Source organism: Limanda limanda, chromosome 3 (assembly GCF_963576545.1).
Source record: "Limanda limanda chromosome 3, fLimLim1.1, whole genome shotgun sequence".
In the NCBI taxonomy this organism is placed as follows: Eukaryota; Metazoa; Chordata; class Actinopteri; order Pleuronectiformes; family Pleuronectidae; genus Limanda; species Limanda limanda.
In genome coordinates, this window is record NC_083638.1 from 15,064,736 (window position 1) to 15,076,747 (window position 12,012).

Consider the following 12,012-nt stretch of genomic DNA (forward strand, 5'->3'; position numbering starts at 1 on the left):
GCCATCTAGTGTACAAAGATGGGTACTGCATCAGCTGCAGGAAGATGACGTAGCCGCAGTAGATGATTAGTAGAAAGGGTATTTTCACTGTAATTTCATCCCTTAGTAACATACTGAGAGAATGTGTGACTAATTTGCTCCTGGATTTCATAAACATCCTGAAATAAAACATCCAAGGGTTGCATTCATTACTATTTAAAGTTTGATGGATAGATAGACTGGGGTGATGTATTTCCAACCAATAACAGGAAGACTTCTTGAGTTGTTGAGGTAAACATGTCTCATTTTATTACAAGTCAAATCAATACAAACAATGTGTCATGACCTGCGGTAATGGGAGCTGAGTTGAAATGGTTCATGTGTGTTTATTTTTAAAAGTGTATGTCTCTTTTCTGTAATTTCTGAGCAGCAGCATTACAAGCCTCCTCACGCTCTGTCCTCTGTCCTCTGTCCTCTGTCCTCTGTCCTCTGTCCTCTGTCCTCTGTCCTCTGTCCTCTGTCCTCTGTCCTGGGTGTGTGTGACCTCAGAGTCCTGGGCCTCCAGCGAAGATGAGCTCCAGGGCGGCCTGGATGTCCCCCCCTGTGGCCTGCAGCGCCCTCAGCATCAGCTCCTCGTCCTGGATCCCCATGTCCCTGAGCTGCTGCATCTGGGACTGCCAGCGTCCCTGGTCAAACCAAAACACATTATGATTAGTCGAAAGATCCTCCTGGGGTAACAGTTCTGCCGGCGTAGAACATACCTTCAACTGCTACCACTAAAATACTTCATTAATAAATCATTTTAAACGCTACAACATTTCCCAAGCACATTTCCCTCCATGAAGTGAATATCGGCCGGCTCCCGGTCTCACCTGCAGGGCGGACATGTTGGTGGCTTGCAGAGCTTGTTGTAGAGCCTGGCTGAACAGATCGTTACTGACGGGGGTGCCTGCTGGCATCGGGGCTACGCCACTGGAGGGGTCCGACTACATCGAATACAGAAATACAGTTAAGGAAAAAAAAAAAAGCTAAGATAAAAGTATTATCTGTAGGAGTATGGCCAGGTTTGATTTTGTCCAACCTGATGAATTCTAAATCAAACCAACGCAGAGTGCTTTTTAACACCATTAAGCCTGTTTCTGACCACAGTAACCAGCTTATTGCTTTAAAATGTGATTCATATGATGTCATCAGGTCTAGGGGTGTCACAATACCAAAAATTCAGTAGTCTGTGCCAATACCAGTAAAATAACACGATTCTCGATGACAATTTCGATACCACAGTAAAACAAAAAGGATTAAAAGTGCATTCTTTGGATGTTGTTAATGTCATATATGGTAGTTTAATGTGCATGCACATATACTGTGGGTTATACGGTAGTTGCGGACGCATGTGAGTGACGCATGTGAGTGACGCATTGTTGTGAGACACATTATGCATTAAAGCGAGCTTAGCATTGATTTTCAGTTAATATGAATCAGAAATCACCTTGAATTCTTTAAAGAAATCCGGATGACGGTTCTTCAAAAAAATGGGCATCGTCTGTGTTTTGTTATCTTAGTATCGAAAGGTATCGTAAGTATCGGTTCTCGTGACATCCCTAATCAGGTCTAATCTGTGTGTGTGAAGTGTTAATCGTTACTGCACAGTTTGAGCCTGGTTGAAGTTGAAATGCTCTAGAAAATGGGGATTTTTCTCAGTTGATGTTCATCAGTTCAGTGGTTTAAACAGAAAATGTGCAATGGTTTGTACATATTTTTGTAAATGTAAATCGATCGCACCTGGCTTGCTGTGGTGGGCGTGACTGCGCTGCTGTCCGGCGTGCTGGCCAGGGCCAACGCCGTCGCCAGCTCACTCTGCGTGATTGGCCGAGGGCCTGCGGCTCCGCTGTGGCTCAGAGACACTGGGCGCATTCCTGCTGAGCCCCCCGCTCTGCTGGAGGGTTCCACTGGACTTCCCCCCTGTCGCACACATTCAGAAACACAGGTATGACCTAATGACCTCAGGATTATCACCTCCTGAACAGGATGTGTGAGGACGAGCAGGAACCGCAGTGACTCACCGAATTGTAATCGTCGTCGTCGTCGGACATGGCATCAAACATGAAGCCTTCTGGGAAACACAAATAATAAGCCATACGTTTTTAAGTGGAAACAACAAAAAAATATTATTGTAGGTGAATCAGAAGAACTTTTTTCCTCTCAAACATAAGTGAACTATTTTAAAAGACCAGACACTATACTGCTATCAAAAACATTGAACCATTACCACTTTAATTCAGTTGTTTTCATATTTAGAGCTTTTCAACAGCAAACTGATAGTTATTAGTTTTACTATTATTAGTTTTGCTGTTGGTGAACTGACCAGGCACATCATTGTAGGAGCCGGAGGACACCTGGCGAGAGGAGCTGGCACTGGACTGCGTTGACATGCTGCCCGCCACAGAGTGCAGGACCAGGATGATGGCGTTGACAAGCGCTGGGTGGGAACTGATTAATCTGGCGACAGACAAAGTAGAGATGTGGGAAATTAACTCAGCCTACAATTGTGTACGTGTGTGCCAGAGACCAAACAACAAAGACAAGCAGCACTCACATATCCAACATGGCCGGGTCTGTGAACTGCACGAAGAGGCCTTTGTCTTGGAGAACACCTGAACAGATCCACGGGGCAAATGTTACTATTTACATATTTACACGATGCAATCAAATACAAGCGAGCAGGTCTCACCTAAAGCGATCGGGTCTGATCGGAGTCCCGGAGTGGCCACGATGATCTGATCCAACGACTCTTTATTCGTTAGCATTTTATAAACCTATATGTGTGGGAGACAGACAGAAAGTGCCATTTTAGAAATGTTTCACTGTGGTAACTAAAATGTGTCAATGTCTACTCACATATTGTAAATCATTTATTTCAGAATTATATCTAGTTTTAACTGAAGACAATACTGTTTTTTGAAGTAAAGTAGAATTAGTTCCCCACTACCGACACCGATGTGTTATGTGGATGGAGATAAACCAGCGAGTCGACAGCTTGTCAGACAGAAATGATCAGCAACGAATGGAACCACTTCACTGCCCAAACATTTTAAATCATAATACAGCTCTGAATATATAAATCCTCAACAACACAGTAAATCTCTGGTGTACTCCCACGATTGTTGATGCTGTCAGAGTTTAGTAATATTGCTTTGTTTTCTACAAAATAAAACCGTGCCGTGAGAGGAATCCTCTCCAGATGCTGAGGTCAGTCGTTGGTTGAAACTTTTCTTCAGTGCTCTGTTGGGATATCAATGTTTTCTGAGATGACCCCGTCTGCTGCGGACCAGAATCTCCATCAACACATTGGTTATTTGTGCCAACATCTGTGAAGCTGTATCAATGACTGAGCTGCCAAAACCAGTTTGGAGAAGAATTATATGCCCTTTCCTATCTGACCTATCTCGTTTCCACTCAAACTATTTGTGTCTGGTTGGTTTACAGTGTTTCAGGAAGGTGACAGATAATCTTGGACCAGCTCTGAGCCGCCCGGGTTCTGTTCACACTAAAGTCTAGCTACAGTGATCCTGTCAGAAGTAAACGGCTGTGAAGGTGCAGCTACACAGATTTCTCAAGTCAAACAGATTTCAGGTCAAAGACCAAAAACTAGTGCAGCAAAAACACCCGAATGCATTCCTGCATTCTACAGTGAAGGACGACATCATTAATGTGTTACTATGTGTGAGGCCTGAGAAAGTTCCCAAACTCTGCTGGACGCAGTTCATTATCTGGGTCAAATCCCACAGACCAGGTTTGGGTTGAGGAGAGGATGAACTCTATGTCCTCACCCCACACTGTCTAATTTAATGACCATTGTGCAAAGTTTTCAAAAAGATCAGAGATGTAGAATATGATCATTAGGATTTCATCAGATATGTGTGCAGCTGTTTCCTGTTTATGCAATCCTTTGGGACTTTTTGCTGTTTAAATACAAAAAAAGTTGGTTAAATGCAAGACTAGTTTTCATTTTTTCTGTCTTATAAGAAGAAGTTAATGTCTTGAATCTAGAACAGTATTGATTTTGTAGCGCTTACATCAAGTTAAATACCCCTTGAGATGATGACAGGATGGTAAATTACGGCTTATTATGGCAAAAGAGCACTGCCTAATACGAGTCAGGAATACAAGTAGGTGGTGGACTTAAATCTAGAACAGTGTCACAATTATAAAACTAAAAATAAGTTAAATACGCTTGAAACAAACAGGACAAAAAAAGATGCTACTTTTGAGGGGAAAATACTATTTTTGAGCATCACAGGCTTATTATGAGACACAAAACATCACAATACTAGTAAAATATAGCAAAAAATGAGTTTTCCCAGCGAATTTCAAGATCACTCTTATCTTGTAAGGCTTAAATATAAAGTCTTATTTCAAGAAATCTTACCAAGCAGTTTTGACTTGTTCCATTGGCAGATTTTTTGACTTGTTGTCTCTGGGTTTCCTCCCACACTCCAAAGACACGCAGCCTATTTTAATCGGAGATTCAAACTGTCTGTATAGGTTTGAATATGAGCGTGATTGGGTTTTTTTTTTTGTCTCCACATGCCAAGCCTGCGATCCACTGGGGACATGTCCAGGGTGGACCCTGCCTTTTGTCCAACGTCAGCTAGGATTGGGTCCAGCCACCCTAAGGCAGGCGATAATATATACTAGTATATTACCAGGCCAGTAAATCTAAACAAGATCCAAACCAAAGACTGAGATTTTACCCTAAAGAATGAGCACATATTTGGGGAGAGAGAGAGATCACGTGAATACTGAGTTTCTAAACATTGGCAGATACTTTAGTCCATCATTTACACTCTGGAGCTTTGTAGGGAGAATATTTCCCAGGGCAGCTTCCTGTCGGCTCTTCCTTGCTGGACACTGTGTTTCCTACTCACTGAGTCTCTGTAGGAAGAGTTGAGAGAGTGAAGAGCCGCGTGAAACACTCTGAACTCTCTGGCTGCAGTCGCTCTGTTCACAGGCTCTGGAGAGGAAACACACACACAATTAGATTCAGATTTTCAGTTTCCCGGACAATACTCAAACACAAATCTCACACCACACACACACGCACCTGGATTCATCTCGGGCTCCGGCCAATTCTTTTTGAGGATGTGCAAGGTGGATCCTGGTTGAATCCCACAGGCGTCCAGTGTGAGATCATCTTTAAGTTTCCGCCCACAGTGGACCAGCTCTGATCAGCAACAAGAACACACAATGAGAAGATCACATGGCACGGTAGTGGAGTGGTTGTGTTGCCAGTGGCTCACACAAACACAAACACACACGAAGACATAGACACAGACACATTTCCCCCCCAGCTGGAACAGACCTATGAGCTCAGGGTCCGGGATGGAGTCTGCGAGCTGAGCTGCCACAAGTTGCTTCAAGGTGGCAACCCTGTATCCTCCGGGTGACACGTCCCCGGGCATCATGTCCGGGAAGTGGAAGGTGGATTTGGGCCGATCCGCCAGCTTCAGAGACAACCGCCATTCTGAGGACATCATGTCTGTCTCACCACAAGAGACACAAGAGACAGTGTTGACACGGGAGCTAGCTGCTGAAATGACTGCGAGGACATTAACTGTCAATGTGTTCGCTGGAAGTCAAATATTATCATTCGTATTTCTGTTATGTGTGTAAAAGCGGAAACTCCTAACAGTGATAGGTTCTTTATGGGAGGAAAAGCTGTTAGCATCGACGGCTAGCTACTTAGCCTTTGCGACATAACTGCTTCGGTTTGCTGAGTTAGACGCGAGCTGTAGGTTTAGTATCGTTTGTTCAAACAACGCGTTGATAGCATTGATATAAATGTCCAACAGAAACAATACTTCTATCAAATAACTGCAGACTCACCGCTTGTTTGTTGACAGTCGATTCACTTCCTGGCTTTAGTCAGGTGGTCCGAGGAACGTTCACGTCCCCTGTGCAAAGTGAGGAGATTTTACCTACTCTGTGTTCCCCAATGTAGCTATGTCTATTATCACTGGAAAACTGTACTACATGCACGCGCGCACGCACGCACGCACGCACACACACACACACACACACATTTCCTTTCTTCTCCTCCAACATGTTCCAAATTGATTTTCCTGTTGCATATTCAGGATTTTCCAAAAGCTGTGTAATGTTTCAGGCAGATGTGATTCCAGACAGCAGTTGTGCTGTCTGTGTTGAAACGATCACCAGTCAAACTAGAAGTGAATTTTTAGAAGAATCTCTGCTCACAAAGCGTAGAGCTTTATATCCACAAATCCATGTTAATGAAAACACAAAGTGGAAAGTGGTCATTTAAATACATCTCTCTTTATGTATAGAAATATAGTTTTCATCAGTAGCAAGATAACAAAAAGTCAATATATATTTTGATATAACGTTTATGCTTTGTGTAAGCAAAGTGAGGAAGTATAACACAAAATTGATCTACCTCAGTTTTGCTGTTAATCAAGTGTTTGTCAAAAGTTTAAAACTACAATCTCAATCAGGAGCAAAACAAATTGTTTAAACTAATATATATTTATGTATATAAGAGATTTATTGTGATATTTATCAATGTTGAATTATGTGAAATATGTTTTCTTCATAACACTTTATGCCGTATCCCCATAATATCGTCCCTATTGTGATTATAATCGCGACTGATATTAATTGTTTATTTCTACTCCTTCTTATTATTAACAACACTATTACTGTATTAATATTATTATTAATAATAATAATTAATGTATTTCTGCAGCACCTTTCAAACAGCCATTACATAGAGCTTCACAAAGAAGACAAATAAATAAAAGAATACAAAACAAAAGAAGCAAATCAATGCAACCTATTTCAGAATCAAAGATAGCTAATTTTTGACTAAATCTGAAATCAGAGACGGCAGATTAAATCAAACAGCATCATTTAAAGGTCGCTGACAAGGCAAAAGCAATAGAAAGTGATATTGCAATAATATCAGCCATATCGTGTTATTAATCGATGAGACAGATATGAGGATTTTCATCTTGACCATATGAAAAAGTTATAAACTTTATACAGCACTTTTCAAAAACGTGTTCATTGCTCAGGCTTAAAAACAGAAAATAGAAAATAAAACATCACCCAGCTATATACTGTGTAAACTGCCGTGGTGCGTTCATGGAGCGTATGATAAATCAAAGTCCCACCATAATGCTATAGATATTAAAAGTGATGTCGGGTGTCCACAGACAGAGTCTCTCTCCACACACACACTTGATTACAGTATATGATCCACTGCAGCAGAGTGGAGGTGCGTTCACGGCCGCTGCGTTCAAACAGTTAACTCCGGGGGTCTGCACTGAGCAGCCTGGTTTCCCCCCGGCATGACGTCACTGCTGGACAAAGCAGCAAGGAGTGGTTTCAGTGAAGAGAAGCGTCCCAGATCAATGGAGCAAACCCAGAGAGTGTGAAGATACAAACTGCAAATCCTGTACTTCTATCCAGCGGCACACACCCTGAGAAGAACAGGACAGTTGTTGTTTCTCCCACAGAGGAATGAGCCACTGAGGGGAACACGTCGACTGGAGAAGAGTCCCCGCCGCCGGACTGCTGGAGCTCTTTCTAAGTTTGGTTTTCTACTAACATGGTAAGACTGGAGAACCCGAGCAGCTGTTTTTATGTAGATGTAACTTAAAGTACAAGAGTAAAGTTCAGTTACGTGTGAAGAGGAGCAACAGCTGGGCAGCCCAGGGCTCATGAGGTCAGAGCAGTTGGTTGTTCAGCTCTCCTCTCTGCCCCATCCTCTATCTGCTCTGCTGGCTGTTTATATATATAAATATATGAACTATAAATACTCACTGCAGATACGTGCTAAGCTGTGTTATATTGTTCCTCAGATGCTGCAAGTAACAGTCATGACAGAAAAGTACTGCGCCTCCTCTCGACAAGAAGGGAACACTGCATCAGTGCATTTCATCAGTGCAACTATCATAATTCAAAATGGGGCCATGGAGGTGCTTTTTCATTTACTGACACCAGACGTGACGAGGTTGCCAAAAATAAACCCGCAACCAGTGTATGACTTAGATTATAAACAAGGGCCAATTTATATTTGTATTTTCTGTAAATGTGTATCGAATGTGATATACTTTCTATTATTGTCATTGCAGAGAGAACTAAAACACATCAGACAATACAGCTGACAACTGCTTAAAATTTGAGTAAGGAATTAAATGATGAAAAAGAGATTACAATAATTATCCCAGTATAATTTTCATCACTAGCAATATAACAAAATCTTCCAGTTGCTATATTTCTTATTGGTTCAAGCATGATAAACAGGTATGATACATAAGTGCTTTTAATGTTGAGTTTAAAACCACAGCTTTCACTCACTTTCAATAACATGTGACATTTATCCTGATAATTATCAGTAACGACTGAATAAAGAAAGCATTTTGATCTTATTTCTTGCCCTACTGCCCTGTAAACAAAGATACATAAAATATATTAAAACATACTTAAATAGTATGTACAAGTATGTACAGGTCTAATATATCAAAACAGTGAGAGGGCTTACTATAAAAGAATACTTATCTGTTTTAAGACTTCAGTAGAAACATGTAAGGTACTGATGGATGCCAACATGGAGATTCATATACATCTGCCTTCATACAGGGTGTAGTTGGATTAAGACCTGTGCAGGTTTGATACATGTAGGTATCAGTATAGACTCAGTAATTCCCAACCTGCTGTTTGAGAACTAACAAGCGGTCCGAAGACCAAACTGATCAATAAGAGTATATTCAAAATAGGGAAAAATCGGCTACACCAACCTATGCTTATTTTTCAGACTTTAATGTTATCATTGCTGCTATTTTTACTACCAAGAGAAGGTTGTGGAACCACTGGGACAGAGATGCTGTGCTTCAGGTTGTAGTAAGGATGTTGCCTGTCCTCACGCTGCTCTTATCACATGATAGTGAGGCTGTGCTCAGCTGGCAGGTACAGCTTCCCGTGGGATGTAAGAGGATGTAGTATTTACCACTCTGACAACTTGTATGGGAAACGATCGCTGATACAGCGGAGAGATAATAATATTATCTGACATTGTACAGGATGCTCCGCTGCAAGTTTTGCCAGGGATGTGATTGCTGGTTCATACCCTTATTTCTTATGCTTATTATTTCACAGATAGCGCTGGTACAGATTGTCAAGCTGTCATTATATAAAAGTTATGCTAAAGTGGCTGCTGGTCTACACATGACTAAGGATGTTGGAGAATGTGTCACATGCATTTTGCTGCTCTTGAGAAGATGCAGTTGCTTTACAGTTGTTGGCGCCTCACCTAATTATCTGTCAGATAAAACTGTGCAGTCTGGTGCTGCCTTCTCGTACCTTGTTTTGAATCGCTGTGTGAGACTGATGGTCGGCCTCATTTGAACCGTAAATTGCAGTTTTCATAGTTTGAATGGAAGTTGGCAAGAAAGAACTTTCATAAAACTTCTTGGCCATAAAGCTTTCTTGAGGTTTATGGAGCTCTTCTCCTCTCAGTTTGTCAAACTAATGTACTGTTTGACTAAGTGATGTACAAATTGGTATGCAGGTACGTTTCCCCCACATGAATAAGGGCTTGGTCAATTTTATCCACTGCTGCCATATGGATTTGAAAGATTTGCTTTCATCCTGTGACGCAGTTTCCCCTTCAATGGGACTGGTGCCACAAAGGTTGGAAATGTGCCCATCATCAAGGGTTGAATGGTTCCCAATGGTTCAAGAAGGTTGGCAACGATGGCGGCCATATGCCAATGAGTCTTAGCCCAGGAGGTCAGTCAGATCCATTACATTAATAGTGTTTAAGAATGGCCTTGTCGAGCAGGAGAGGAGACAAGTCGAGCTGTTTGAAAACCACTGTCAAAAGATTTCTCAAAGAAAAGGAATGTTTCAGTGGCCAAAGTCAATGTTAATTGATGTTCTGTGATATTTGAAGAATCATTTTACCTCATTAGAAGCTTAATAACCCGTAGCACTGCATCAAAATGAAATATACCGGTTATTATGGCTTAAAGCCTTAAGAATAGTCACTAACCACTAACTCTTCACTGTTTCGACAGTGGTGGATCTAGGATTTTGCTAAATCAGGGCCATATGGGGGCCACAATTTATACAGAGGCGCCAATTATACGTCCAACATCCATGGACAATTCCTTTAAGCATGTGCACATTAAACCCTAACCCTAACCCTTGTTTACTGTTAACTCTTTAGCTTAGAGAAATGCCACATGTCTTTGAATATATTTTGAAAATTGTTCAGGCACATTGTGTTCTTCAGCAGAGCTTTGATCAATTGTCATCTTTTTGTTTGAATTGTTTGTACCTTTTTTAAGACTACTGACAGGACAGGGGCACTTCTGGGGCCAATCAGATATCAGCTGGATCCCTACCCAATGGACAAATAAAAGGCCTTAAAAAGTACAACATTTTCCTAACTTCAGATCACACCAAAAGCAACAGCAAAAAAATCACTCCTCTGTTACACCATTAGGAGAAATTAATAGTTCCGCTATGTGCTGCATCGTTTGTCTATCTCTAGTTAGGTTATTGTTTAAAACTGTCTGCTTCCTAGTTTGTGAATGTGGCAAAATGTAAGTGACTTGGTTATTAAAAAAAAAACCTGAAAGTGCTTATGAATCAAAGAGCGCTGTTTCAAGTCTCAGGGTCTTGGGTCAAGTGGTGGAGTCTAATGGACCTAAAGCTGTCTACTTGGAATGTGTGTATAGACCTTTATAATAAAACTTGATCTTAAAATTAATTTCAAGTTGTATTAAAAAGGTCTTAAATTTAACTAATTCATATCTGCAGACACCCTGCAAGACATTCAGCTAGTGCCCATCATCAATTAGTTCATTAAACTAATCAAACAGCTGCACATACTTTATGTAACATAGTAATGGTTATCTTTACTTTTAAAGCGAGAGTATAATCTTCCCCAGTGAGAGTTTTTGTGTCATTATACTCTTTAGGTTGTGACCTGGTTCGCTTGGTTTGATCTCTGCCACTGAAGTGAATCGTTAAAGCTGAACCGTTAAAGAACGGAAGAACAGGAGCGTGTACATGCTGGCATGGGGCGTCGGTAAAGTACTTGAGTCATTCAGTAAAAAAGCCTTTGATGGCTTCTTGGTGTCTGGACAACACAGACAGGGTCGGACTGTGGTATGGTGTGTTGGCATAGTGCAGTGAGTGAATGCTTTACTTATGCACATTTGGAGATTTATTTCAAGATTTGAACTTTGAAGTAGCTGCAAATTCTCTGAGGATAAATATCCAGGAGGATTCATAAGTTTCCAGTATTGGGAGCTGAGGTGGTCTGTAGCAGACCTCATGCCTCCTCCTGAAAGTCCAGAGATCAACTGGTGCTGCTGTTGTGGGAATTTTGTGATGAAGCTGCACTCCTGCCCACATCCTCTCTTCTGAAGCCATAAATGGAGCCTCATGGAAAAAGTTCTGGTTGAGTCATGAGGTGGAGCTCTACAGCTTACAGCAATATCAGAATGATTCAGTGGCTATCCACCAATCCACCACAGCTGATGTGCTTCCTCTGCATTTCTTTCGATATGACTGAAACGTATAATAACGCTGAACTTGCGGTTGTGGATTAGTTCAGACTCTCTTCTGCTCAGTCTTATGGTTTCATGACATGAGTGGTGAGAGTAACCAAGTGTTCACCCACACACTGATGTTCAAAGCTTTGAAACATCACAGTGGTTACTGTAAACAGTGTGCAAAACTGAAAGTACCCTTTTCTCTCAATTACAAATAGTTTCAACAGTGTATGGAAATAAAGGATGTACAGTATATTACAGGGCTTGTATAAAAACTTAAAACTTACTCACTACTTGTTTTCAAATACATCACATTCTCTGTGTAAGTGTTGCCAGTCCAGCGTTTTTATCGATATTCCTACTTCTTTATGGAGACAAACCAGATTTCAAAAGGAGTTGAGTGTTATCATGTTGAAACAACCAGATTAACCAGAAACACCATAAC

General features: G+C 41.3%; 2 protein-coding genes across 3 annotated transcripts in view; one reads left to right on the forward strand and one right to left on the reverse strand.

Annotated features, from left to right (window-relative positions):
- Positions 1-262: 262 nt before the first annotated feature.
- Positions 263-5,934, reverse strand: ubl7b (ubiquitin-like 7b (bone marrow stromal cell-derived)). Its single transcript, XM_061068091.1, has 11 exons — positions 5,866-5,934; positions 5,342-5,518; positions 5,084-5,203; positions 4,908-4,993; positions 2,711-2,795; positions 2,576-2,633; positions 2,345-2,478; positions 2,043-2,092; positions 1,762-1,941; positions 852-965; positions 263-665 (listed from the first exon to the last, which is right to left on the reverse strand). The coding sequence occupies exons 2-11, from the start codon at positions 5,514-5,516 to the stop codon at positions 525-527; spliced, it is 1,143 nt and encodes a 380-aa protein (XP_060924074.1). The 5' UTR covers positions 5,517-5,518; positions 5,866-5,934; the 3' UTR covers positions 263-524.
- Positions 5,935-7,357: 1,423 nt separating this feature from the next.
- cd276 (CD276 molecule) overlaps positions 7,358-12,012 on the forward strand; it is a 74,748-nt gene continuing 70,093 nt past the window's right edge. For both annotated transcript variants that reach the window (XM_061068104.1, XM_061068105.1), the window contains exon 1: positions 7,358-7,612. The gene's annotated coding sequence lies outside the window, so the exon portion shown is untranslated. The remainder of the gene's footprint in view (positions 7,613-12,012) is intronic.

Excerpts from the sequence above, each read along its gene's own strand:
- ubl7b (XM_061068091.1), bottom strand. The coding sequence starts at position 5,516 with ATGATGTCCTCAGAATGGCGGTTGTCTCTGAAGCTGGCGGATCGGCCC. Across the intron at positions 4,994-5,083 it reads GGAGCCCGAGATGAATCCAG|AGCCTGTGAACAGAGCGACT; the intron begins GTGCGTGTGTGT and ends TTTCCTCTCCAG. Across the intron at positions 666-851 it reads CCAACATGTCCGCCCTGCAG|GGACGCTGGCAGTCCCAGAT; the intron begins GTGAGACCGGGA and ends TGGTTTGACCAG.